The following is a 27,638-nucleotide window of genomic DNA, read 5'->3' as shown; positions in this document are numbered from 1 at the left end:
AAGAATGAATGAGAACGAGAAAGTAGAGAAGTACCAGGTGCAAGAACAGCTGGAGCGGATGTGAAAAGTCCACAGTCACCTTTCTTCCCCATTCTGATGCTCGCTTTAAACTTAAGCAGATTGTGTTGACCATGTCTGCATGTCTAAATGCGTACAGTTGCTGCTATGTGACTGGCTAATTCAATAATTAGTATCAGGCAGATGAAACTGTATATCTAATAAAGTTGCCAGTGTGTGTAATTTTACTTCCTGTTCAGTTTTAGCTTCAGTTAAATTGCAACCTGGGGATACTCTTCAGTGTAATTATTGCATTTATTTGTTTCTTTATTTTTTTTGTCTACTTCTAAACATTTCGTTTTATTTAGTCCCCTATTTGTTCTATTTTTATTTTATTTTGAGACAAAGGACACCAAAAAAAGCTAAGACTCTTAACAGGAACCTTAAAAAAAAAACTTTACTTATTAGTAATACATGTATTTTTGCATTTTAATTCAGTTATATTAAAATGTGATTGGACACAGTGGTGACATATATTAATTTTTATTCAGGTTCTTCAACAGCATTGCAAGTATGACAATTGGAAGAAAAAGATCTACATTAAAACAAAAAATATGTACGAACATAAAGGATAACCATGAAACATGAACGCAGTCTCAGTGGGTGTATCCCATGAATATATCTTACAGCGTTAATGTGGCACACGTTTTAAAAATAGGTATACATTTTTATCAATGCTCACAGCTGATGCATACTGCATAGCTATCATTTTATTTAGCCACCCCACAAAAAAAAAACCCCAAAAAACAACAACAAAAAAACTAATCACCAAGCAGCTAATAAATAAGATATGTACCTAGAAACAAATATTTCCATGAGCATTAATCACACTGACAAACATGTACACCCATTTTTGAAACTCCAGGCACATTTACATCACTGCAATACAGAATGACCTGCAACATAACATCATTTAGATGAAATGTTTCATGATGTCACATAAAATCAAGTTGTCACAATTTAATATTCCAAGCAGTAATAAATTTCTTCACTGGAATGTGTTCTCACATACTGAGTAAACATAATTTGCAAAGTAAATCCGTGTGGAGTGACTTTTTACATTATTGCATTTCTGCTGAAGTTCCTCACCTACTCCTCACTCACAGTAAATACATAAGGAATTGAATTTGGCACTGTGTGTATTGCAGGAAGCGCGGTCTACTTACTGAGAGCAACTGAAACTGTTGGAACATACGCTGAGATTGTACAGTAAACTCAGTCACTGAATCCCACCGACTGAATAATATACTTCCAATTAGTATCATTATTGCTGTTATTTTATCTAAAAATACATTTCCATAAAATACAACGCAAAATAGTTTTAACAACTTTGTAAACATCTTGTTATTATCTGAAGTAATATTTCAAATATATCCACAATGCACACTTTATGTGTATTCCACGTGTGTTTTAGAGCCTTAAAAGCCTTTCTGTTGCCTGTGAAACTCTTAATAAGTTAAACTTTTCTGTTAGCTACATATCCAGGTACATGGCTGGCCTCAACTGTTAACACATGAATCTGTACCTATTTTTCCAGTGCACAAAAATCCATCCACACTCACTGCTCACACTGGAACATGTCATGCATAAGATGCCCAGAGTGGAATTTCAGAGGCCCTTTAGCACATAACAGAATCATTTATCATCACTGAGTACAAAGTGACTTCAGTATGGCACCAAAAGCTTGTAATCTAAACACAATCTAAATAAACACACATTCATTCAGACATTCACATACATCTATATACATGTACATACACAGAACACGAGCACACACACACACACACACACACACACACAAACAACAGGCCTGGGATTAGTAAGGACCTAAGAGAGCTAGTTTACTGACCCAGAGGAAGTGTTTGCAGCATTTTGAGGACTTGAAGTTATCCAAAAATGGAAATTAACACAGCAACTGAAGATTTTACAATGAAATGCTCAATAAGCTACACTTTGCCGGTGATTCCCACCCCACCATCCAGTTTTGTATGTGCTCACTCGCCTTTCCCTCCTCTGACAAACAGCCTGACATCATAAAAGTGAACACGCAGCCAACATTAATACACATTGCCAGATCACTGAGAAACCGCGAGTCTTCCATTGTTGACACGGCGTACTGCTCCTGCTGTTCCTTTTCTTGTTTCCCCCCCTCTTCTTTCATCTTATCTTCTCTTTTTCTCTCTCACTTGTGTGACAGCCTCCCCTTCCTGTCTGAAGCACTCAGGAGTTTTCCTCCTGAGTTCTGCGGAAACTTAGACGTTTGAAGGAATCCCTGCGAGAAGACAGCGGACGAGGTAGGGGAAACAGAAACAAAAGATAATGAATGATTATGAGGAAGAAGAGGTGGAACAGTCATGGTGAGTTGGCGAAGGTGTGTAGATGTAAGGTAATCATTTACTTCCCACAACCTAAAAACACCCTGAATCTTAACCATAAATTTCTACCAGATAACAGCAAGAGCAGCAGATATTACTTCCACAACACTAACTAGCTAGTGTTCTTTTACCGAGGCTCGGGTGTTAGACACTGTCACATATAAGATAATTACATGAAAGATACAACAGTTATCACAACTTGTAATATTTTTTTCCCTCTCTTTTTAAAAACTATGGAGATAAATCGATGCATCTGTGGTTTCGTGTACAGCAGTAAACAAAACCAGCAACAACAAGGTTATATTTATATATTCTAGTTTAATAGCTTCCTAATATTAAGTAACCCTACTGAAATCATATCCACGTTGTATCTAAAAATAAATAGAAATTGCCAGTTATAATTAAAGGCAAAACCAAAATGCATTAATGCATTCTTTCAAACGGGGGTGACTCTTCTGGTTGCGAAAAAAACCCCAGATCGTGACCCATGCTGCTCGCTTCATATTTGACCCGTGGAACCCCTTTTGGGTGGAGTGCATCATCTCAGTGGTTAGTGTTGTAGTAAAACAGGTGATAAACAGTATGACTGTGATTAATAATGTTACAGTCATACTGGGAAACAGTGGTTGGAGACCCCAACAGTTTCAAATTAATTGCAATGAACGCAGTTTTGTTCACTGCAGTCATCGTGCAACCATCGATTTTTCCTAGTTGCAAAGAAGGTTGTGGCCTTACAGTATTTTCACTGTAATGTGACTAAGCCACAAGACTATTGTTTGAGCATGAAGTGTCCCTGGTTTGTCAGTCAAAGCCATCCTCACTCATGAGGTCTGATTTAGAAAAAATGTAATCAATTCATTCTCTCTTTCCCTTTGATCATTTTATCAGGCTGTGTCATCACTGAACCAATGTGTGTTTCTCACCTCCGTTTCACATGTCAAAGCCGTCTGGTGCGGTGGCTCTGTTTACCTGTTCTCCAGCCGAGGCCTGATGATGGGTTTATAGAGTTCGGGAATCTTCCTCTCGAGCATTGGCCTTAGGTTCTCTCTCAGGCGGTTGTAGTTCTTCTTCAGCTCCTGCTGGTACTCCTTCTGATCTGATGCAATCAGGTGCCTATTCTTCTCAACTGCTTCACCGCACCTGCAGGACAGAAAGTGGCATGTAATTTCATTGGCTGTAATGAAAAAAAGAATCGAGTTTTCCCCTCAAGCTTTTTTTTATTATTATTATCATCATCATTATACAGTAACCTCAAGAAGAGCTTCAAAAATGTGAAATGAAACAATCTTTTTACAAGTCACTGTGCTTGTGTATGCTAAGCACCGTCCTGTAACTGCTTGACCAGAATTTGAATCCTTTGCAAACCAGAACTCTAAATGAGCTCAAATTTATACTCGACTGCAGGGACCACCTATTTGGCTTTGTCAAGTAACGCTGCTAGAATGTGAGCTACGATGCAAACGACCCAGAAGTCTGATTTAAATCACAGTAGCAGCAGAAGCAAGAACTCTAAACCCCTCTTTTCTCATGTGCTGGGAAGGGGACAATGTTCTGTTATAATGGGGGGAAAAAAAAAAACAATGGGTCTAAGTTGAAGTGCAAGTAGAGGGCAAGTCTGGGTTGCACCCACAGTACTCTTTCATGATATGTATAATGGCCAACATACAGGGCAGTCTGCAGGAAATCAAGGGAAGGGGATGATTGCAAACACATGTTTATCTTTTAGCCTTTAATGAAGTTAATATGGAAACTTCAATGTCGTGTAACAGTATACAGTAAGTAAGCAGGGTAATGAGCATTAATGACAGTTCACAAGAGTGCAGGATTTTCTGGTGGTGTATAGCTCTTTATCTGAATGCTTGGCTTATTTAGACAGCTCTTCAGATGAGCATTTGGCATCTTCATTTTGTTTTATGATTTGCAAAATGAGCGCCGTTTGTAAAAAAAAAGAAAATATGCTTGGCTGTTTAGGTTTCTGAACTGAAAACAAAACAAAACAAAACAAGAAAAACCTATGGGCTTCTTTAACCATTACTGCGTGTACAGGATCTAAATTTATAAATGCAGGATGGGACTAGACAGCAGCAACACCAGAGCATGTGGCAGAGTGGGACATCAGCAAATCCATGAAACAACAAATCCCCTGAAACCTCTCTTTAAATTTTTAGCTCCACAGAACTCATTTAAAAATACTTTGAAGTTCATGTAGCTACATAATACAACACTAAATATTACAAGATGACCAGCTTAGAAAATAATGCTTTCCTAAGTGGATTTATTAGAATGCCACTGCTGAGAAGATTGGCGTTCCGTGAGTCCTGTTTACCTGGATTTAGGAAAGAAAATAAACCTTTCTGAAATTACAGCAAATTTTTGCAAATTTGTTTGTAGCATTTAAGGCAGGTGGAAAGTAACATGAAGGTTAGAAAATGAAAGACACCATTTTTTGGAAGCAAACAACACATAACCATGAGATGAAAGCAAACAAACTCAAGCACACGCACTAATACTTTGCAACGTGCAGATATGACACAATCTCGGCACAAAATTATCATGACTCACTGCAGCATGTAGGGCATGATGGTTCAAATTATGTCGTGATCATTGAAAATATTTGAAAACTATTGGTGATAATGAATCTAGAGTTAGCTAGAAGAATAACAGCTTAGTGGAAATAGTCTCAATATGTAAATAATATATAATTTTTCACATTACTCCTACTTCTTTGCTTCATTTAAACGGTGATCTGGTTGGAAATGTAGTTGTGATTATCACTTCAGTCACTTCATCTTGACTGACAGGCTGTTTAAACAGCAGGATATCAGTCTCCATCACTCTCACTTCTTTGTGGCGCACTTTTATCTTCCTACGCAGGCAACAATAGAGGCATATAGATCCTGGAGAAGACTTTCACTCTTTCCAAGTCACATCTCACAAATACATTCCATTTCCTACTAAGAAAATCTCTTTGACATGTTGTTGTATACTTCAATCTATTGAGTCAGTGCCCATTGTTCACCACCATTTATTCACCCTTTGTCACTAGGTGGTGATTCTTTGATAGCGTCTTACCTCATTATAAATTCTTTGAAACACAGGCGCAGTTTGTTGTGGTGACGGAAGAGCTTTGGGTCCGCTGGGATCTCATTCAAGAAGACCTGGGCCACCTCCAACGGGCCCTACAAACAGGGGGCGGAGATACAAGGCAATCAGCAAAAACAAAGAAGCAGAGAGATGAAGAAAGAGAAAGCAAAGAGGGGCTGGAGGAAGGAAAGAGAGGAAGCGTTTTGACAGCAAGTGAACAAAGGAGGAATAAGAAAACCCCTCATTCATACTGGGGGAAATGACCTACTACCTGAATGGCTAAACGCAGCTAAGAGCTACGATTCTGAACTGAAAACACGAGGAAGCCATCAGGAAAAGAGCTGCTGTGATTACCTCCTGTATAGCTAATGTCACTGCTAACCCTGCATACATTCTCCATTTGGCTCCCATTTGCCCAGTATGAGATCTTGTTATCCTAACTTATATTCATCATAAAACCGCAGCGCGCTCGCACAGTATCTGCAGTTAAACAGCTCTGATTAGAATCATAAATGCACTGGGCCCGGGCCTCAGCCCTGGGTCTGAGCTGCCGACCCGCACACAGAAACCTGGCCTCTTGTACTGATTACAGTCAAGAGTTATATGTTTACTGAGCTGCAGAGCATTAGCGTTATGTATACAACCATCAGGTTGGAGCAAGGGACCTGTCAGATTAGACACTGGAAGATAAAGTGTAAGGCGAGCAGAGACGCTATAGCTTGCTTCGTCATTACGCCGACATTCACCATGCTGGCAGGACCTGGAAGCTATCAGATCAAAGAGACCTCCGGTGCAGCACGCCATGCAGCGGATACATGAAAGGAAGAGGGGCCATGAATTGACGTTTTAACTAAATCAGGAGAAAAGCAAAGGAAGGATTAGGGTTGCGGATGGGGTGAGGGCTTTGATGTGTGATCACTGCCATGTCTCCCACCTGCACTCCTTGACTACAATGGAAACTGTAAATGTGGTAGCATAAATAGGAAGTAAATCACTCTGTTATTTTCCCCATCACATTATGCATGATAGAAAGTGTCATTTAAGAAGAACAGCTGTCATTTGGTTAAGCGCAATCATTTCTGCTATAACAGAAGACACACAGTAGTGCAAAATGGCATCGCTGCTTTTATTTACCGAACGGCCCCAAATGCTCATTACCTGGTTAACAGTGGCTCCCACAGAGCCCTGTAGCAGCATCTGTAACATCTTAGCATCAGGTTGTTCTCTGTGTGTGGCAACCGCGAGCTCTCTGGTCTTCTTCTGCATGTCCTCTATGGCCACCTCGATAGGCGTCAAGTCAAACTGGAAATACAAGACAAGTAAATATAGCCAACTGGTATTGCTGCAGCTGTGACGTGACTCATAGCTGCTAGGTGTTCCACACCAGGTGTATTCAGCACTTACCTCCTCTTTCTGAATGACATTGATGCGGGTCTTGACATAGGGGAAAGCATGCATGGTGGTGAGGATGGTCTTTCTCTTGTACTGTTCATTGAGTTCACCCCGAGGTCGCCCACTCTTGGTGAAGGGTGTGGTGTACATGAAGCGCCGCAGGTTAAAGTTCTTCTCAAAGTTTGTCAGTCGGTCTTTCATCTCATAGTCGTCAAAGAAGGGTTCCACATAAGTGATCTGGATATACGCCTAGAGAGGAATGGCAGTGTTTTCTTAAGTTATTATTCATGAAAATAGCATCTTATTGTGATTAAGAAACGTGTGCCTTTAGCTGTGTTTTATTGTCTGTTTTTATATCTAATAAAGAAAACTCTGGTATGTGTCCAAAGAATCCATAATTTCTCATTCATAGTCTACGTGCAGTGCATTTTGGTTGCATTTTGCTGCTGTTTAAAACACAGGGAATTGAGTTCCCACTTGTCATTTGCATAAATTTGGGCCAGTTTATGCAAATCAGATCTGTCCAGCTTGAGTCGATGCCTCTGAAAACTTGTTTCAGGAGGTGTTTGTAATTCCTTGAACTATTTTAATAACATAAGAGAAAGGTTGCAAATGAGCAGTCATGCTAGTTTCTGGGCTGCTTGGCTGCAGGAGAGGAACCTGTCATTCATCTATCACGACTCTTTCTGTCTCGCCTAGCAATTTTAGAAAGTGGAGCAAACCCTCGAGTGCTTGAGAAGAAAACAAACATTTAGTCTGTGGAGTTCAGGTCAAGAGTGTGGAGTACTACTGCAGTAATGTAGGTCAAAAGTTCTGCAGGTAAAAATGTATGCAAGTTCTATACAGTGCATTCAATATGAACTCGGTATTATGAATTATAGTAAATACAGTAACATTATATAGATGTTCACATTTATAAATGATATCAACATATATCTAGTTTAAATAATACACATTTTTACACCCTGTACTCTATGTACAGTTTTGATTTGACCTTTTCCCAGTAATCTTACTATAATGAAAATAATGTCGGACATTTTAATCAATGTGGATGAAACTTGTATATATAAACTGCCTATCCTACCAGGATCGTCAACATCTATACAGCTTTTGGGAAATAGGTCTTATATTATGAATATGTAGTTTGAAAAGATAAAGAAATATATGTACTTATTCATTAGTTTGGTGTTTATGAACAGCCAATTTTGCCATCTGACTATATACAGTGATATAATGAAGATAAAAAGGATAATACGATTAATTAACATAGAAATCTGTGTTTTAATACATGAACAAAGTAAACAGCAAGAGCTACAAGCCTGGCAAAAAATGCCCTCAGGGGAGATTTTTGCTACTAATATTAGTATTTGATCATTTAGAGATTAACATTTACCAGTTGATAGTTTGGCATAACAGTTACTCACCTTATTGGGGTTGAGCTGTTTTCTGTCCACTGGCGTAGAGTCCTTAATCATCACCAGTGTGTCATCTCCAAAGCACTGACTGTAGAAGTTCTAGGAGTGCAGGAAATTGTGTCGTTAATATACAGCACAGTTCATAATATATGGTCTTTAAAAAGTGCAGAATCATTTTTACTCAAATACAAATTGCGATTGGAGGCTACTCCTTAAAGAATAAAAAGCATTAAAAGAACACTCGAAAGCATGAAATAAACTGAACGTGAACTGATTCACTAATTTGACTCAAGTGCAGCTGACAATGCATCCACCACTTTCTTTTTTTTCCCTCTTTTCACCTTTTAGCATGCAAATGATAGCTTTCAGGCGCTCTAAATGTCACCAAAACTGAAGTACAATTTGTGAATCTTTCACTCTGTCGTTCTGCTCACTTAAAGCCTCAAGTGTCAGATCTCACCAGTCCAGCCAGGCACCATATCCTTTATTTCATACCTACACATGCACACATTTTCCTCTTACATACCTCCAGCCTGTGTGATATCTCGGGCAGATGTGTGATCCCAGGCTCCTTGTAGATGAATTCCCGTTCATCCAGATCACCAAACTTGGCCCCATAAAAGCCCACTCGGAAATAAGTTCCAAACATCCTCTTATGTCCCTGGAGGGAAGAAAACACACTCAAATAAATACTAATCAGATATTTCTGTTGTGTCAATTATCCTTTGTGGATTTTTTAAATTATAAAGGAGACTTTGAAGGTTTTATTAAAAGCCAAAAATAAATTTGCAGCTGTTTTTTGTTTTCAAGGATGTTTAAAACACATATTTAAATACTGAATAAGAACATGTATGTACCAAAATGATTTTTAAAACGTTTTATCTACGGCATCTTATGATCTTTCTTATTTTCACTTTAACTAAATAAATGACACAGCACCTCCTCTGTCATTACCTTCTGAATGATGTTATCAAAGGCTCTCTGAAGTTTGTCATGTGTTGACGCCAGTTTTCTGAAATCTCTATGTGCCTCTAGGATTGGTATGATGATCTTGTAGACCTCATTTACTGCCTCGTAGAGACCACCCTGATGGGAAATACAGCCATAACTGCTGTTTAGCATTACCACAGAGTATAGTATATTTTAAGAAAATATAAACATTTATTGTTAAAGTGCAAAGATTTTCTCTGTTTCAGTTATACAGCATCCTTAAAGGCTGGCTTTTTTTTTTTTTTTAGCATTAACAAAGTAGATATTTACAGCTTAAAAAAAACAAAACACATTAATAATACTAATTTTATAAAGTAATTACTCCAACCTTGATAAGACTGTTTTTATTCAATCATTACAGGTTTTTTATGTTAGCACTAAACATAAATATCACAAATACTAGTGCAGTTTTATGGTCTCACATTGCTGAAGAGCTCAGCAGCCTGCTCCAGCAATCCCACCAGGCCGCTCTCCGTGAAGTAGCGACCTGAGCACACCCCATCCTCATCCGGGGACAGGATGTCGTCCGACACCGCAGACTCCTCCAGCACATTGGGGGAGATATTCTGAGGAGAAGATCCGTCAGCTAATCACTCATTTAGCCCCGCTAATCACATGATCAATAACACGACTTAAAATAAGATGTCCTGCGGTGAGAAATGGAACTAGTTTAATGACCATCCAATCAGTGGCTTGCTGCAGGTTAGACTGTCCTGAGCACAGAGGTCTTGTGTATAACACAGCTCATCGATAACATAATCAACTTTGTGACTGTTATAACTGTTTGTTTTCAGATGAGGGAAACAGGCTGTTCCCATCTTCCCACGGGAGCACATTTGCTTTTTTATTCTCCTCTTCATCTTCAAAGACACGGCGTTAAGCAGATATACCAGGGGATCATATTTACATGTTGACGTTATGAGTGTACAGCTCCCCCCTCTGGACACACACAACCAAATATGGAAGCAATCCACGGGGAGATGTGAGATTTTCTTGCTGTGCACTTGAAGGTTTGCCTTCATTCAACAGAACAACCAACAGCCATAATAAACAAATGAAGACTGCTTATTTTATGTTCCTGTGTTTCAGTCCTAAAAACTTATTATCTCCTTGTTATTTCTGTATGTATATGTTTGTGTGGTCTACCTGAAAGGTGACACTGCCAACAGGCAGGTACTTGTGATCCTCCAGCATGCTGAGGTACTCAGCCACCAGGGCGGCAGCGTGCACCAGACACATTGCAGACTCCGTGTAACACTTCCTGTTGTTGTGCTTCTCTGCCATGTTCTGCAGCCAGGTCAGGCGGAGGTCAGGAGACGTCTGGTAGCCTTTTGCTATCCTGGAGAGATATGGGAGTGGGAGAAGGGATCATTTTCCCCCCTTTCTTTCCACTTTAATTCATCTGGTAAAAGCCTATCTGAGATCAAAATCTCCTTATCAGAAAACCGTCACATGCTGGACAAACAAGTGCAAAAGTGGTAGTTAATGATATAGGTTCACTGCAGATAAGGTTCTGCATAAACTGTGTATTTTAATGACTGCATTTATGTCAAAATATTTTGAGATCAAATAGAGAAAAAGTAAAGTTGGAAATGAATGTACTGTATGAAAATAATGACTTTTGTGTAATACACTACATAAAAGGAGATCAAATAATAGTCTTAAGCAATATCAGTTTAACTGTGGCACAGATATAAATAAATGCCAATGTGTGAAAGACAAATATCTCAAAATAAAATGTGAGCATGAGAGTGAGCACAGCAACATTAGTGGGTTATTGTGTTTTATGGGGAACAGGAACGCTGAACACAATTTCCTGTTTTTGAGAAGAACGGAAAATTATCGACTAAACAGAATAAGACTAAATCTAAAACACTGTTTATTTATTTATTTATGTTTGCAAATCACCCTACAAAATTTACAAATTAATTCAAGCATCTGGTGACCACATGTTTTGCTCATCAATGACCTATGTGTGCTAGAAAGCTTGGAGGTATATGTGTAAAGCTAGCAGGTCAGTCTGTAAAGCTACGAGAGACTCGCCATGTGACCGAGACCAAAAACTAAATAGAAAGGTGCATGATAAATGACCATAGGTGACAGCGAAGCACGCTGAAGTGCCAAAATAACCAAAAGCACATACATGACCTCTGTCTCAGTGTTTCCCCTTCGTGTTCTCTCACAGGCATGCACGCTCGGACACACATACTGTTTGCATTTGCATATACACAAAGCCAGATCAGAAGACTAAACTGCTACCACATGGTTACCATAGCGAGGGCAGCAAATAGAGGCAAAACATCCAGGCCACAGAGAAATAGGAAACAGTGGTGAAACACAGAGAGAAGCCACAGAGTGATGAGAAAATGATGATAGAGTAGGATGCAAAGAGGAAGACACTGAAGACAGACAGAAACCAAGTGAATGCCTTTTACACCAGATGCTTTTGGCTTCTTACCTGTACATGAGGTCCATGAGCATTTCAGGATCTTCCTGAAACTCCCTCATCTTCACTGTGTCGGATAAAATACTGTTCAGGTTTCTTAGAAGCTCATCCACCTGTAAAAAGAAAAAAAAAACCCCAGACATACATCAAAAAGCAGGCTTAAGGTTATGAATCAAAATCAGTAATGCAACTGCTGAACTGTGTGACTGTGCGTATAACTTTATACCTGGGAGGGAAGCTGAGTATTCTGCATCTCAGTGTCCTCCTCTGCATAGGCCAGGATGGTGCGCAGAGAGCGTCTTAAGTACTCCTCCTGGAAGTCTGAAGACTTGCCCACCAGCGAGGCCAGAGACATGGTGACCTGCATCTTGACTCTCGAGAAATTCTGACAGAAGAGACCGCAGTGAATATGTGTTTAACGCTTTGCACTGTTTGTAAGTGTATATTGGATTTCCACAGTCCAGAATATTAAACCTTTTTTCTCCATAGTTTTTCTATAGCATGCAGGGGAAGTACTGGTGACAAAACAGAACAGAACATAACAGGAACTGCAAGATTACATTTTGCATGGAAAAAATAAACCGCTAACATTTTTTATAACAGTTAAGAAGGAAACGCCATTTCTGGCTGCTCCCTTACTCACAAGAGGTCACCGCAGGAGGTAGGTGGATTTTTTATTTTTTTTGTAAACACCGGATGCCCTTCCTGAAGCAACCCCTAAGGGATATGCGTCTCCTCCTGGGACTAAACGGGGATTTTTTGCTTGTGTAAACCACTACACTGTAATACCTAATAATATGCAGTTTGTCTTTGGAAACATTTTCTTGTTATCACCATTTAATAGCACAATGAGTGAGCTACAGCACATATTTTGCTATGCGCTTGGAAAGAATTAATAGTCCCCATTAGCAAGCATGAGCAAATACTGATTGCACAAAAGTCTCCCTGTTTTCCCCCCCACTCCCCTCCCTATCCTATCCTCGTCTCTCCATCCTTCACACTACCTGTCCAAGAAAACAGGTGTGACAAACACCCTTCCATCTTCTGCAGAGAGGACCGTGTGTATGTGTGAGAGAGAATGTGGTCGTGTATGTGTGAAGTCCCATCTATCTCCAGCATGACCAGCTAAGCGGGAAATGATCTCCCATTAGCAGAGACATAATCACCCATGGATCATCTCTACGGCCCCATTCTGTTCAACTGAGCATGGAGCCAGAGCCTAACCACCCATCACTGCCCTCTAACTCAGTGTGTGCATGTGTGTGCGTATGAGAGAAAAGTACAGAGAAGTAGCCTAAATGATAGCTTAAGTCAACAAATAACCCTCTTTGTCCTTCTTTGTAATTGTATTTCTCATCTGCCCCCTTTTCCTCTTGTTCTCATTTTAACCTCTCCATAAATGGGCCGGTTTTAACAACATTTGTCTGTTTTGTGAGGGGGAAAAGGCTGCAGTTGTCTTTTTTTTCTTTGTCTTTTTAAAGCAGTCTAAAATTAACTAAAATAACAAGGGAGGGAAAAAGTTTCACGACAGACTGAGAACATGACGAGGGGAGATCACGGGATAAAAACATAAACAATGAAAGAGGTAGGGAGTAAGTTCTGCATCAATGAGTCATTCGGCTGCTACGCTAATTCAGATCACAGCTCCCTCTGTATACAGCACATAAACAAACATACGCTGGGTGACATGCAAAGGAGAAATACTCTATTTAAACTGGAGATGCTGTGCGTGTGTGCATGGGCGTGCATGTGCTGTGCGGGCTGGAGTCTGACTTTCATTAAAGTGTACAGACTGTAAACACAGGAAATATCGACTGCAACAGCAGTTATCGAACCAGCCTGGAGAATGAAAGAAGATACTCTAGCCTCTGCCTCCCTTCCTTCATATCTGTCTTTTCTCAATCGTGTCCTTTTCATTCCCTCCTATCATTGCTTCACCTCCATTACCAACACTTCCCCGACTCTGTCATGACTTTCCTCCTTTCCTGTCTTTCGGCACAAATACTTACACATTCACACGCACATATGCAGTGAATCATGCACAGTTAATACACACACAGAGTTGCTGTCATTAGTTATAGAGGGATTGGAACATGGGGAGGCAGACAGTGACATATCTCTCTGCTTTCCACTTAGAGACACATCCTTCAGCAGAAACTTTCTTGCTGCACGCTTAAAATAGACACGGAAAAGACATTAAAGCTGAGCAGAAGGGGAAGAGAGCAGAAGATAGGATAAGATCTGTGTGACTCCCTTCTTCTGTGTGTCTTCATGAGAACATGTATCAAAAGCAATTCTGAACTTGTGTGAGCACTTCAGCTCAAAGTGATATAAAAGCATTTTTTTCTGAAAGCTTAAAAAGGGTAGTGCGTGGCTAGTTCTTGATTTGTGGATGTTCCTATGCATCCTTACTGCTCACTAGAACACATAAATAGGATATTGTGTGATTACATGTTGCTGTGATGTGTGCGCTTACACTGGCATTACTGTAGCTGTATCTCATGATGAGATAGAGGGTGGCACAGGCCTGGCTTCTGTTCTCATCCACAGGGCTGCTGCAGTACTGAAGCACCTTCTGGCACAGGTCTGCACACTGCTCCGCCTCCTCTTCAAACAACAGATCTCCAAACTGCACGCACACATACACACACACACACACGATGATATACACAGCCACACACACACACACACACACGGTGATATACACAGCCACACACACACACACACACACGGTGATATACACAGCCACACACACACACACACGGTGATATACACAGCCACACACACACACACAGATATATACATAAATAATTCTGGCTTGTATCAGCAGTTGGCCACCCACACAAACAAATAAGAACATTTAATTTAGACACAGATAGTGTTCATCTAAACACACCAACCCACACACACCACCTCCTGAATTTTCAAAAAGTGAAACTAAACACACACACACACACACACACACACACACACACACACACACACACTTGTCATCATGAAACTACCTTGACGACAAGTGCTCTGAGCGTGCTGAAGGTGTGAGAGAGGAAAGTGGTACTCTGGCTGCAGGTGAGAGAGTGGAGTAACACCTTCAGCACCCCGCCAACTACGCTGTCCTTACAATCAGCCAATGGCACCGCCTGAATGTGAGACAGAGAGAAAAATAGATGATACGCTAGGGAAACACTGGGGAAGAAAAAAAAAAAAAAAAAAATCACATGAATACAAAAGTCCCAGTTTAACTTCTTAGCTAGAGAGTACACAACAAGCAGATGAGTAAAAAGTTTATGATAGACCATTAAAGCTGCATAGAGTGGATACCCTCGTGTACCCTTGTCTACTAACTAACCTTCTACTAGAGGAGAATGGTGAGACTGCTTTGTCATATGAAGGCAAAAGTAACTCAAATAACCACTTGTTACAACCAAGCTATGCAGAAGAGCATCGCCAAATGAACAACACTGAACTTTGAAGCAGATGGGCACCCAGTGCCACTCCTGCCAACTGAGAACAGGAAACTGAGGCGACAGCAACAAGAATTGGAAAAAATTGGAAAATGTTGACTGGTTTGATGAGTCTTGTTTTACTCTACAGCAATTTTTCGTAAGGGCCCACGGAAAGCAAGCATCCGCCCTGCTGCTGGTGGTGTAATGGTGTGGGGATATTTTCTTGGCACACTTTGTGCCCTTCAGTACCATCTGAGCATTGTTTACGTGCCACAGTCAACCTGAGTTGTTGCTGCTCATCATGTCCATCCCTTTATGACCATTTTCCGATGGCTGCTTCCAGCAGGATAATGTGCCGTGTCACAAATTTAAGATAATTTCTAGCTGGTTTCTCGAACAAGAGAGCAAGTTCACTGAAATGGCCTCTGCAGTCACCAGAACTCAAGCCAACAGAACACCTTTGGGATGTTGCAGAACGCAGCTGAGAAATCTGAGTAATGCCATCACGTCAAAATATCTGAGGAATGTATCCAACATGTCGTTGAATCTATACCACGAGGAGTTCAGGCAGTTCTAATACTAGCAAGGTGTAACTAGTGAAGCGGCTGGCGATAATATATAATGACAACGTAGCATAGTAAGTCTAAAATGATTGCAAATGTATTTATTAAATGCACATTAATGTTACTCAGGGTATTTAAGACAGTTCTGACCTGGACGATTGTCTCCAGCAGGTCGAGCACTATGAGGTTTGACTCAGTGGCCAAGTTCCCACTGATCAGAGCTTCCTGGTCCAACTCAGCTTTAGTCCTGATGGAAAATGAGGAAAGAGAGGCAAATATTAAAAATATAAAAGAAAGAAGGAAAAGAAAAAGGAGAGAAAGGGAAAGGCATAGAAGAAAACATCCAGGTGCATCAAGAGGTAATAATTAAAGGGAAAAAACTGAGAAGGAGACACAAAGATTACAACATACTTATCCTGTCTGTCATTGGTCTGTCGCCACTGAGTGAGATCCTTTCTCCAGCGGAGGACCTCTCTCTGACCCATGGTCCTATCTGTTCCTGTGTGGTATATAAAAACGGAGCATGAGAAGAAAAAAAGTACACTTATTGTGCAGACTATAAACTAAAACTGCATCCATGTGGGAGAAGCATGAACAGCCTGTCATTTGAAAAGATTTACTGCAGTGTAAGAAGAAAATTATATGATTAGTGCCTGAAAGTGTGGATTACAAAATAAACAAAAGGCTTTTCATATATGCAGCAATCCTCGACTGCACAACTATAAAAATTATCATAAGATTTCCAAAATCTGAGTGTTGACTATTTTAAGAGGAAGTTCGTGTGTAAATCTTTGAAACATTCTACATTTAAATGTCAGAAAACCAATTCCAGGCTTTATTCTGTAAAGTGCCAACAAATACATCACCTCCAACTCGTTTCATCATTTCCCCACGGGCTCCCATTCCTCTCAGCAGGGCCTCCTCCAACTGATGTTTGGCCTGCTGAGATTTCTGTAAGGCCTGGGTGCTCACTTTGTCACTGCTCTGCTTTCCCTACAAAACACACAATAAGCACATAGTAACCAGGAAGAAAATACACAAGGATACATTGGTAACATGCACTGAGGAGTGTGAGAAAAAACATGTGTAGGGAAGGTATGCAAATACACAAACATCCAAAGTAGTGCATTAAATTAAATTATTAGAAAATAAGCAAAGACAGACCCTATACTCAAAGCAGGAGATACAGATGGTGAGGAGCTCCAGCAGTTTGTTGAGCTGTGAGGGAGGCATATCTATAGTCCAGCGCTGAATCAGGTTCCCATCGGCATTCTTCATCACCCACAGGAAGCACACCAAAAGGTGGCGACTAGTGTCTGCAGCCAGGGTGGCTATGGATTTACCTTGCTGGGAAGAAGAGAGGACAGAGACAGATATGTGTTGGATCCAATGGAGTGCAGCTCTCACTGAATGGAAATGTGTGCATCTGCTGCAGATCACACATTTAGAAACTGTGTCCTAGAAATAAATTAAACTGTCACACACAAAACAAAATCTATGAAGCTGTTCTAAAACTACACTCTGCATGCAATAACGTCATAGATCCAATTCATATTAAATTCATGTGACACAACTGCCAGTGCTCAACCTATTGAGTTATACAGTGTACTCTAACAAGTGCATGCAATAAACTAATAGTACATCACTGACAAGCTTCTCTAAACCACAAATATGGTTTCTCACTAGCTTCAATGAAATATGGTTCTCTCCTCCATCTTAACAGGTGTTAAATCTATTGCAGATTCATTTACCTTCACTCGTGAGATGATGAATCGCTAGTATAGACGGCTACCGCTGCTTCATTTTGCAGCAGCTTTGATAAATGTAGCCATTAACCTCCTAGTGCTCTAGATGTCCCACCTAGAACCTTGTTTCCAGGTCTCTGTTTTTTGGGGGCTTTTTTTGGTTTTTTTAAGAGCAGGACTGCCCGCAGCTTACCAGAACCTACATCAAATATTAGTTTAATCTAAAGCATCGCTTGTTTATCATAGGAAAAAATGTTCTCTCTATGAGTAAGATTCACTGGAAACATTGTTAGAAGGTGGACTGCCCAAAAATGAGGACCAAGTGCTCTGGGGGAGGTGTTTAGTTTTGTGGTGGATACCAGAACAATGGCTCACTCGTGTCAAAATCATTTTTTCCACAACAGCACTTCTTGCAGCAACATACAAGGAACTGATTCATCTTTTGGAAAGAAAGAGAAGGAAGACGAAAAGAATGGCAGCGTTCGGTTTTGGCGCCTGTGTTGTTGCTGTACTTGATGGATGTGTTTGTCAGGGAGGATGGCCCTGTTCACTTATGATGGCAATGCCTGCCCATAAACCATCTCCTGGAGACGTGTGTGTATGCGTGTGCGTGATTTTTCAGGATGAATGAAGTATGTGTGTGGCTCTGACAGCTAATCAATCTACTTCTGTGCAGCTCACCTGTTAGGAATGGGAATATTCACAGATACAGTCGCTCACATGCGCACACACAAGCACGTCTGAACTTTTAAAAACAACGGGCAGCAGGCTATAATCTGTTACAGTCCTTTTATTAGGAAATTAAATACACATGGTCATTACCATAGATGCCATGGAAAGAAGAGCGTTCCGTCCCAGTGTGTTGAATGGGTTCCCAGCAATTGCCATGGCAACAGACTGATTGATAGGTGGGACATTTTCAAGGTCATCATCAGGTCCGCCTGACTTGTTTTTCCCGCTGCGCGAGTCAGAAACTACGGAGACAAACAAGGGGCAATTATATTAAACTGGTGAAGAGAAGGACTGCAGCACACAGGATTACCTTACACCATTAAGTGTAACACAATTGTATCTCAATTAGAGATAAAATACATAAAACAGAAAAGTTACTTGTTACATCTATACAGAGTTGAGAAGGTGTTGGTTGGTTATAAACGTAGATTTAGTAAATAAGTTTCATATGAGTTATTGTCATAAATTAAAATCAATAAAAGCGTACATATTTCTTTTCATGTAGCTTTCAGAAACACAGCAACAAGATAGTATGATGCAATTTTGGGAGTATTGGTGGGAAAGGTGACCTATCATATCCTCTTCATCACTACCATCAGGGCAGCGGTACAAAGATCTGTTAAACAAATCTAAGTGATGTTAAATGGTGTGAAATGGGTGTCACTTGTGCTTGTATTTGATTTTTGGTGACGTTACTGGTAATGTCTTTAATGGCCAACACTTGATGTCTTTTAAATGTGCTATATAAATAAAGGTGACTTGACTAGACTTAATGTCTCTAATTGGGATGTCTTTACTGTTGTAGTTATATTTGTCACCACAAGGCATGAATGGAATTTACAAAAAGGACAAATAAATATAAATATAAATGATTTTTTAATTATGAGCCAAAGGCCCTTCATTTGTTTCTGATAATTAACATTGAATAGAGTCTCAAATCAGCAGAAAGAGAGCTCAGTTTTCTTATCGTAATAAAGTATCATGGGGAACCTTTTCAATGAGCTTGTAGTCTGGAGCAAACCTGTGTGTGTGTGTGTGTGTGTGTGTGTGTGTGTGTGTGTGTGTGTGTGTGTGTGTGTGTGTGTGTGTGTGTGTGTGTGTGTGTGTGTGAGTGTGAGAGAGCATACATACCAGTGAAATCCAGGTAGTTGGTGGATTCTATAATAATCCCCACCAGGGGGAGGTAGAGAGCAGCCACCTTGGCCCTGACTTCAGGTTTGATACAGCGTTGGTCAAGATCATGAGCACACAGCAGGCTGTAGATTGCATTGATGGACCTTCTCTGGACCTTTCCCCTGTGAACACGCATGCATACTGTTTCATTTGAATAATATCGCCAATGATTAGTACACAGCTTTCACATGTTTACAGAGGTCGATATTGATTTAATTGATATATTTTACGAAAACAAATAAGATAGGAGCTTTTTAGTAAGAATGTAATTAGTCAAGTAAGAAAGCAGGCTGTTTTGAGTAACTTGAAAGTAGCTGTACTTCCATACCCCTCTGACTCCATGTCTAGCGCTGCACTGAGCTCTGTCAGTAACAGACCCGTGAGGTAGTGTTGCTGCTTGAATTCAGGAGAAAGTTCAAACAGAGCCAAGATCCTCTGCTGCTCCTGGAAACTGCATGAGCCAGAACTCTGAAAAGAAAGATAAAATGAAAGAGCGGCAACAAGATTAGCGTAAAAATGTTTCTTAATGGAAAATAAAGCACTTTTTAAACAGAAATTTTCACTGAAAGAAACAAAACAAAACTTAATCTTATCTCATCTAGTCAGTTAAATTACTCCCTAAACTCCCGTTCTGTGTTTGTATTTTTCCCAGTTATTTTCTCCTAGATGGCCAGTCCTTACTTTCATTAACATTTTTGCAGCCACATTAATATTCCTGTATAAATAAACTCAACTTGGTAAAGCGGTAACCCGAGCGTCCAAATAATTCATGTAAAATTTGCACTGGCGAGTGGGCGAACCTGTGAGGAGATGGATGGACACGGTGAGGCGGGTGCGGAGGCAGGGCTGCTGAAGAAGAGGCTCAGGTTGAGATAGTGCTCATGACTGCACAGGATTCGCAGGAACTCTAGACGCATGCTGATCAGCGTCGGCATTGAAACACTCTTAGCCGACATCTAAAAGTGAAAGGGAGCATAAAAGTTTATTTTTCCAGAATCAGCATCTGGAGGGATATAATTATTAACATTAATCTGTTATTTTACCTGATTGCAATAGTTTTTCACTAGGTGGAATACAAATCCTCTGTCCATGAGCGACATCAGGTCATAAAGGAAAAAAGCCAGGCTGATGTTGACTTTCTCTGCTTGCTCTACCTCCTAAAACAACAGTCAACAAACAGCAATCAGGAAGCTGCACCAGATGGATCTTACTGAGTATCTAGCTGTGTAAGCTGTGCTCTCGATTCCACAGAGGCAAATATAATTAGCACTCCCAACTTCCTGTTGTTTGGAGGACATCGACAACATGTACAGTCAGGTTGAAATTGCCTCTCTCAACACAACCCAGGAGGACAGAAGGTACACGAATGCGCTCGGCTGCAGAGTTTGCAGATCGAAGTCAAATTGATTAGGCTCAGAAGCTCACGATTTATTTTCGTCGTCATCATTACTAACGTTTCTTACCTTTTGTTGTTTGACCAGGATGGTCCCAATCTCAGCTGTAACCACAGAGACAATGGTGGTGATGTCATCTTTAAATCGGTCAGAGAAGCGACTTCTGCGAGGAATATTGTACTTGTCCAGCTGGGACACATGCTGAGCCATGCTTTTCACCTGTTTAAACCATAACACACCCATTGATAATTGTTAAGAAAAGGTGAAAAACGTAATCTTTGATTTTTCTTTTTGTTAAAAAGGTGGCCTGATAGTTAAAGAGAGCAGTGCTTGATTATTTTATCATCAGCTTCTATTTTCAAATCAACAAGCCTATCAAGCCACGCAAAAATCCCTAATTTAATATAAGTAGGCAATGAGGTTGAGGGCAGAAGCATAAATAAGCAAGACGAATCGAGTGAATGAGCATGAATGTCAGTGATGACACAGCTGAATTGCAAAACAGAAAATAAATTGTCAAGCGGTTTTTGTAATTTATTGCCTCGGGCGCTTTCGAACGCCCTCTTAATATTCATACAATACTACCACTATCATTTATCTTTGAAGGTGTTTGGCCATGAGGTCACATTTGCTTGATATGACTCATTTTTATAACTCAGTCTATTTATCATTAACATCTGTGAATGCCTTCCCTCTTGCAGAGAGGTGTAAAAATAAACACTGACCAGCAGCTCAAAGAAGAACCAGGCGTATTTGTAGGCATTTTCTCTGCAGACCCCGGTGCTGACAACCATTTGCAGGGCCAGCTCCTCATGAAATTGCTGCAAGAGAAAAAATACAAAAGCTTTAATTCACGAGAACCCGTCTTACCCTGATAGCAGGTAGAGAATTTTTTTTAAAGACTGCCTCATAATTGGTGTTCTAATAGATTATTATATTAACATATTGCTGTGAACTGGTTTTAATATGCTGGCTGCTTTGAATAGACACAAAAAAAGCATAAACAGCTCCAATATCAGTGTCACCAGTGTCACACTGCCACCTTGTGGTCATAAGGGTGAACTGGAGGATGAAAGTATTTGTTTAGCTGTATTACAGGATGTTTGAGATAGAAATAATGTTGAAATACAACACAGAAATCAAACACAGCTTTTATGGTATTGTTCCATGTACTGCTACAGAATTATTTTTCAGTCACTGCAGTGTCTCTAACGTATAATAGAGATGACTAACCAGAATTTCTACTTCAAAAACTAAAATAACAAGGCTTTTCATTTATTCTTAATTGAAAGCAAGTCAGTTAGACATTAAAACCCATATATGTTTTAGCCTTTATTTACAGCTACATACAATGTTTTTAAAAAGACATTATGTGTTGCCTTGCCCTTGTGTACTGTAACTGTCTTGATGCTCTAACAATGAATAGCAGTGAAACAAGCCTGCACTGATAAATTCTTCTGTACACAATAACATCTGAATGACAGCTTTCAAATAAATCAAATAAATATATCAAAGAGCCTCAAAAATACTGATTAAATATCAGTTCATTTCATAAATTCACATATTCCATTTCCATCTCAAAAAGATAATTAGTAATGCCATCCAACCTCCTCACCACAGAGGGATATTGTTCAGGTTTCATGCCATTAACATGTAAATGTCTATAATGAGGTGTAAATGTTGCATTAGTTATGACACTACATACAGTCATGGTCATAGGTGCTAAACATTCAGTGGGCCCATACAGTAAAAACTGTAATTTCCCCAGTTAATCAAGTTATTTGAATGTAACTCCTACACCGTGTCTTGCTTACCCCCAATACATGAATTAAATTAGCCTGTTTCGGTCCGGCTAACCTTCTTCGAGTACAAAGGTAATGTCTGTTGACTTACACGAGTATACACACATGCACAGTCAGCAGATTCAGTATATGTGATGGCATAAAAATGGTATTTAATCTTTTAAATGGGAAGACATGAATAACAGAGACTGATCACCTTTGATGAAAACAACAGATATCCATCAGTTTAGATAAAGTCAATGTTGATACAAATCATTAAAAGGATCATTAGTTTTCAGTATCATTATTTTCCGTCTCTAATTCTTTTATAAAAATGTAATTGCTTTGCTACATAATAAAATGAGTCCAAAAAAGTGAAAGAAAGTGAGAACTTTGAACCTTTCTGTTGGATGGCCTGGTGTTTCCTGATGGGTTCTGATGGTTGTTTACGTCTACGTAGGTGGACATGCGGCTGCCTGGGTTGTTGTGGCCCTGGAGACAGTAACACACAAGTTCCATCACATTGGATGTGATGGATGCATTCATTAGAGTGGGTGTCTAGTGGCCTATTACAATAGCTAATGTACTGTGGGGATGAAGAGCAAATGGCTATTTTGTGTGTATGAAGATGCATGCTGGCATATTTACATACTGTACTTTGTGTGTGTGTGTGTTCTCAATTAGGCAAATTCATACAGTACATTAGCCTAGTGCAACATGGACATACTTAATAAAACCTTAAAGAGTATGTTAAAATAAAAAAAATGTGGACACAAGCTAAACTAACTTTTCTGTATTTTGCACCAGATCCAGGTTAAGACATGAGAAATCTCAGCTGATGAAGCTGGTCAGTACCTTGGCAGAGAGAATATTTTTGACCTCGTCATCTTCAGCGGAGTTATGCGGGCCTGGGATATCAGGGTTGCTGCTGCTTCTGATCCTGGACTGGAGAAGCATACTGCCAACGGTGGCAGCCGTGGCCCGACCCATAGTGCTGTATCGGCTCTCTGCTGAAGGTACTGCGCCACCTATACCTGATCACATGTTCATAGATACAAAAGGAAAAAAGAAACAAAGAAAATTCTTAATACTTGAAACACTCAGAGCAAATATGTTCACAGGAACGACAAAACAAAAGAAATGCATCCTTTTAAATGATGACGCACCTGGATTCTGCATGTCTCGAGGGGGATCGGGCAGGCGAAACACCCAGTACAGGTAGGTTGCCAAGAGGCTGTTCCTACCCAGCTGGTCCCTGATCAGTTCCTGGCTGTTATGAAGGCTGTTGACGATGGACACCACTGACTCAAAGGCTATCTGTGCCAGATTGGCTGCAGAAAGGAAGCATGGATTAAAAAAAACAAGTAATTAAATGAGTACAGTGAATGAAAAATAAATCTGATTAATTAACCTAATTTAGCTTCAAATCTGATGATTTATGGGATTTTTTTTTTTGCAGTGCTGGTTAAATAAAAGTACAAATATAAAGTGGTAATCTGTTTTCTGGGGATATATCTTTCACAGTTTTTTCATGGTAGCTCAATAACTAAATTGAGAATATGTTGGGGGAAAAAAATCAACTGGAAAGACATTTTTAAATGTAGCACCACAATCACTGCTATACATCCATTATATACATAATACAATACAGAGTCCACTCACCGGTCTGGCCAGCAATGACCATGGGCTGCATGATGAGAGTGAAGAGTTTATCTAGCACTCGGTGGAGGGAGAGGACCAGAGCCTCTAGACTGGACGAGGACAGGGCTATGATGCTGAGCTTCAGCTCATGCTCCAGCTTGTTCTCTGGAATCTTCTCCTCCCTGATCCGCACAGGGAATGTTACTCCACCCTCCAGTGCATGGCAGAGGGTGAAGAAACGCTCCAGGTGGTTGTCCTGGTAGGGAGAAGGCAGGGTTTGTTAGAACGGGAAGCAGGGAGAGCAAAAGCAACAGAGGAGAGGAGACGGAGAAAGAAACAAATGTACTGCGACAGAGTCAGGACATGCTTCAGGGCGAATGCAACAACAACATGGACACTTGTGGTATGCATGTGTGTACTGATGTATACAGACAGACAGGGTGAGCCAAAAAGACATTCGCTGTGTTGCTGTGTTGGTCCGGAGGCATCCAGCCTTCGCTCACCTGTGTGTGCACGGATGACACGGCCTGGATTTCAAGATTGAAAAGTCCCTTGTGACCCTCCATCCACTTGACTGGAGGGACCTGAAGAGGAAGTTTCTACAAGACACAGGAAATATAAATATGACTTTTGTGCCTGTGTTTGCTACTCTACTTTCATAATAATAATAATAAAAAAAATAGTTTTAATCTTTTAACAGGAGGATGTTTATACCTCAGGTGTGTGTAGAGAGTAGTTGACAGGGAGACGCTCCAAGATGATGGGCAGACAGTACTGGCCAGTCTGCAGTCGATCAATATTCAATATGGGCAGCCACTGCATCAGAGGGAAAAAGACAAATTCAGCATGTCAGCCGAGCTTCAACGATTTAAAAACGCAGCAGTCAGACACACAAATGTCACAACATATTAATAGTAAAATGTCTGGCAACACTTTCCTTTGACAATGATGACAGCGATTTGCCAGCTGAAACACTAAACAGTCTTTTTCTTTGTTCTTAAGATGTGTGATGTGTAAAAGCTTACAGAGTATCCAATGAGCGTCTCACAGCTGCCGCTCTGGTTCTGTTTCTGCTGACAGCTGATGTGGAAGAACGTGAACAGCAAGTGATGCCTCTCCGTCAGACGTGCTGGAAGAGCAATCTTCACTTCCTCATAGAAGTCTGGAGACCTTACAGATGGGGAAATACGGAGTAACAAGAGGACGCAACGGGAAGGAAACGAGAAAAACAAAAAGATAAATGAAGACAAGGTACACTGATTGTTCAAAATGGATAAAAAGACGCTAACACAGTCCAGTGTAACAAAACACAATAATGTGTCCTTACTTGTTATGGTAGGTAACAGGGGTATAGACTTCACTTAAAAATTCAGGGCCACTCGATTTCCCAAAAATGACCTGAATATAGAGACAGAAGAAGAAAAGAATAAAAAGGTACTTTTAATTTAACATGATAAATTTGAATCCTCTGTGTAGACTGTGCTTGACTTGAATGTTCATCTGAACTACTGACCCAAACTGTCAGAGCTTGGGTCAGTAAATAGACAGTGACCAATATATCAGCCGATATTAGCCATCTGCTGAAATGGCAATATCGGCATTTATACAGGCTGACAGCAGTCAGACTGTACAATACCCACACAGGATAAATACTGTTTAAAAACACATGTATATATTATTATTACTCCTGCTGCATATTATGTACAAATAAAAATAAAAATCTTGGCATATTTAACTGTATATTGTAACCATCTGTGCAGAGTTTTAGCTTTTTTCTTGTACAATATTTATTTATCTATTTTTTTCTACTTTAAAAAACTAATATATCTCTAATTCAACTTTTCTTCCTGTCCCTTGTGCTGCTGGAACAAGTGAATTTCCCCAGTGTGGGATTAAATAAAGTCTGTCTTATGACTATTGAGGTTGCATAGTTTATCCACCAGAGGGCATTTTGCAACTTCCCTGTTGACAAGCAGCTGGGAAATAATTTGTGAGAATAAAACAATTATTAAACTGCACTTTCATATTTTATTTTATTTTAAAAAAATCACCAAATATCAGTAAAAGTTAAGTTAAATCAGTTTTAGTGTAAAAATGAGTGACAGGTAATGAACAACAGCACTCACACACATAGCCGAGCCAGGATCCTCTCCACTCATAAACTGGATTTTGATGGTAATATTTCTTGCCGATGTCAACCTGTTGACAAAGTTGAGCCTCTGTGGGTAGACATAGAGCAGATTCCTGCACATGCAAAGGGAGAGAAACTGTGTCAGGAACACTGTTGGTTTAGAAAAAACAGTCAAATAAATAAATTATGCTATACTTTATGCAAACCGAAGCAGTTTGATTATTTCTCACTAGATGGCACTGCAGGGCTGATGCGACAGTAATGTCAGAGAAATGTAAAGCCAACCAGTAATTATCTGTGTTCTTTTGTGGGTTTAATTCAACATTGTAATCTGTTGTGAAACCTGAAATACAGGAAAACACCAAAGATTCCACTGAACACTTGTTTAGAGAACACCAGCATGCAATTACTGAGATTTGTTCATGCATGTTTTGTTTTTTTTTAGATTGGAGTACTGAGAAGAATTAAATCCCCATTCTTGACTCTGTACTGTTAACTGACTGATGGTAATTTAGCAGGTGGCCTGGATGGAAATGCCTAAAAATATAAACTACACTAAAAAGAAGAACAACTTCTAATGTCAGCTCTTGAGTGATCTTGTTGAGCGAGAGTTCATGTTGCCTCTGGCCCTTTGTTAGAAATGTGCTGCCTATTTTAACAAAGAAACCTGTTTATATTCTTAGCAAGAATAACTTGGGCTTGTTTGCTTTTCATCCCTTGAAGGTGCAAGGCTTGCATAAGTAGTTTCCTTTTCTCTAAGAAAGCTAAAGTCACAAAAAACATTCAGGACACACAGAAACGCAAAGAATAAAATATCCCACAATCTCACATTTAAATGTTTAAGGAGCATGAGTTTATTTGCCAACATAGTGCATACTCCAGCCCACCTGTAGATGTTGTGAGGAACATAAACCTCACTGGAGGGGAACTCCAGCACCTCCTTAATGAGACGAGTGCTTTTCTCAGCCACAGGTTTAAGAGGGATAAGCTCAGTTGACAAACATGATGTTGGTGTATCGTTGACTGGAGACATGTCCAATTTTATGGTACCTAGAAGATGCAAAGGTCAAAGGTCAGTAACCTGCATATGCAATATCCAGAATAAAGCCTATGATATCATTTAATAATATATAAACTGGCACACTGCTTTTTTGTCAAGAGCTGGATGAGAAGTACCACTGGTTTAGGTGTCCTCTTCAGGAAGCAACCGCAAAGCTTAGTAACAAAATATACCGACTTGAAATTGAAAGCATGCTATGAACACACATTTTAG

General features: G+C 40.0%; 1 protein-coding gene across 2 annotated transcripts in view; it reads right to left on the bottom strand.

Annotated features, from left to right (window-relative positions):
• Window positions 1–524: 524 nt before the first annotated feature.
• The window catches only part of dock8 (dedicator of cytokinesis 8), a 56,185-nt gene continuing 29,071 nt past the window's right edge, over window positions 525–27,638 (bottom strand). For both annotated transcript variants that reach the window (XM_084946504.1, XM_084946505.1), the window contains 35 exons: window positions 27,253–27,415; window positions 26,361–26,478; window positions 25,562–25,632; window positions 25,260–25,404; window positions 24,949–25,050; window positions 24,738–24,833; window positions 24,256–24,490; window positions 23,760–23,924; window positions 23,449–23,627; window positions 22,993–23,085; window positions 21,538–21,633; window positions 20,882–21,031; window positions 20,462–20,575; window positions 20,219–20,374; window positions 19,747–19,886; window positions 19,377–19,540; window positions 18,336–18,487; window positions 16,933–17,115; window positions 16,635–16,761; window positions 16,180–16,267; window positions 15,919–16,015; window positions 14,765–14,899; window positions 14,236–14,388; window positions 11,986–12,144; window positions 11,772–11,872; window positions 10,460–10,652; window positions 9,736–9,879; window positions 9,278–9,409; window positions 8,850–8,984; window positions 8,333–8,422; window positions 6,921–7,157; window positions 6,675–6,818; window positions 5,505–5,611; window positions 3,402–3,572; window positions 525–2,329 (listed from right to left, as the gene is read on the bottom strand). In XM_084946504.1, coding sequence (XP_084802630.1) covers window positions 2,278–2,329; window positions 3,402–3,572; window positions 5,505–5,611; window positions 6,675–6,818; window positions 6,921–7,157; window positions 8,333–8,422; window positions 8,850–8,984; window positions 9,278–9,409; window positions 9,736–9,879; window positions 10,460–10,652; window positions 11,772–11,872; window positions 11,986–12,144; window positions 14,236–14,388; window positions 14,765–14,899; window positions 15,919–16,015; window positions 16,180–16,267; window positions 16,635–16,761; window positions 16,933–17,115; window positions 18,336–18,487; window positions 19,377–19,540; window positions 19,747–19,886; window positions 20,219–20,374; window positions 20,462–20,575; window positions 20,882–21,031; window positions 21,538–21,633; window positions 22,993–23,085; window positions 23,449–23,627; window positions 23,760–23,924; window positions 24,256–24,490; window positions 24,738–24,833; window positions 24,949–25,050; window positions 25,260–25,404; window positions 25,562–25,632; window positions 26,361–26,478; window positions 27,253–27,415 — 4,787 coding nt within the window. In that variant the 3' untranslated portion in view covers window positions 525–2,277. The remainder of the gene's footprint in view (window positions 2,330–3,401; window positions 3,573–5,504; window positions 5,612–6,674; window positions 6,819–6,920; window positions 7,158–8,332; window positions 8,423–8,849; window positions 8,985–9,277; window positions 9,410–9,735; window positions 9,880–10,459; window positions 10,653–11,771; window positions 11,873–11,985; window positions 12,145–14,235; window positions 14,389–14,764; window positions 14,900–15,918; window positions 16,016–16,179; window positions 16,268–16,634; window positions 16,762–16,932; window positions 17,116–18,335; window positions 18,488–19,376; window positions 19,541–19,746; window positions 19,887–20,218; window positions 20,375–20,461; window positions 20,576–20,881; window positions 21,032–21,537; window positions 21,634–22,992; window positions 23,086–23,448; window positions 23,628–23,759; window positions 23,925–24,255; window positions 24,491–24,737; window positions 24,834–24,948; window positions 25,051–25,259; window positions 25,405–25,561; window positions 25,633–26,360; window positions 26,479–27,252; window positions 27,416–27,638) is intronic.

Source organism: Perissodus microlepis, chromosome 12 (genome assembly GCF_051167445.1).
Source record: "Perissodus microlepis isolate ML-2025 ecotype Zambia chromosome 12, ASM5116744v1, whole genome shotgun sequence".
Taxonomy (NCBI): Eukaryota; Metazoa; Chordata; class Actinopteri; order Cichliformes; family Cichlidae; genus Perissodus; species Perissodus microlepis.
The sequence above is the reverse complement of the archived record's forward strand: the minus strand, read 5'-3'. Positions and strand labels throughout refer to the sequence as shown.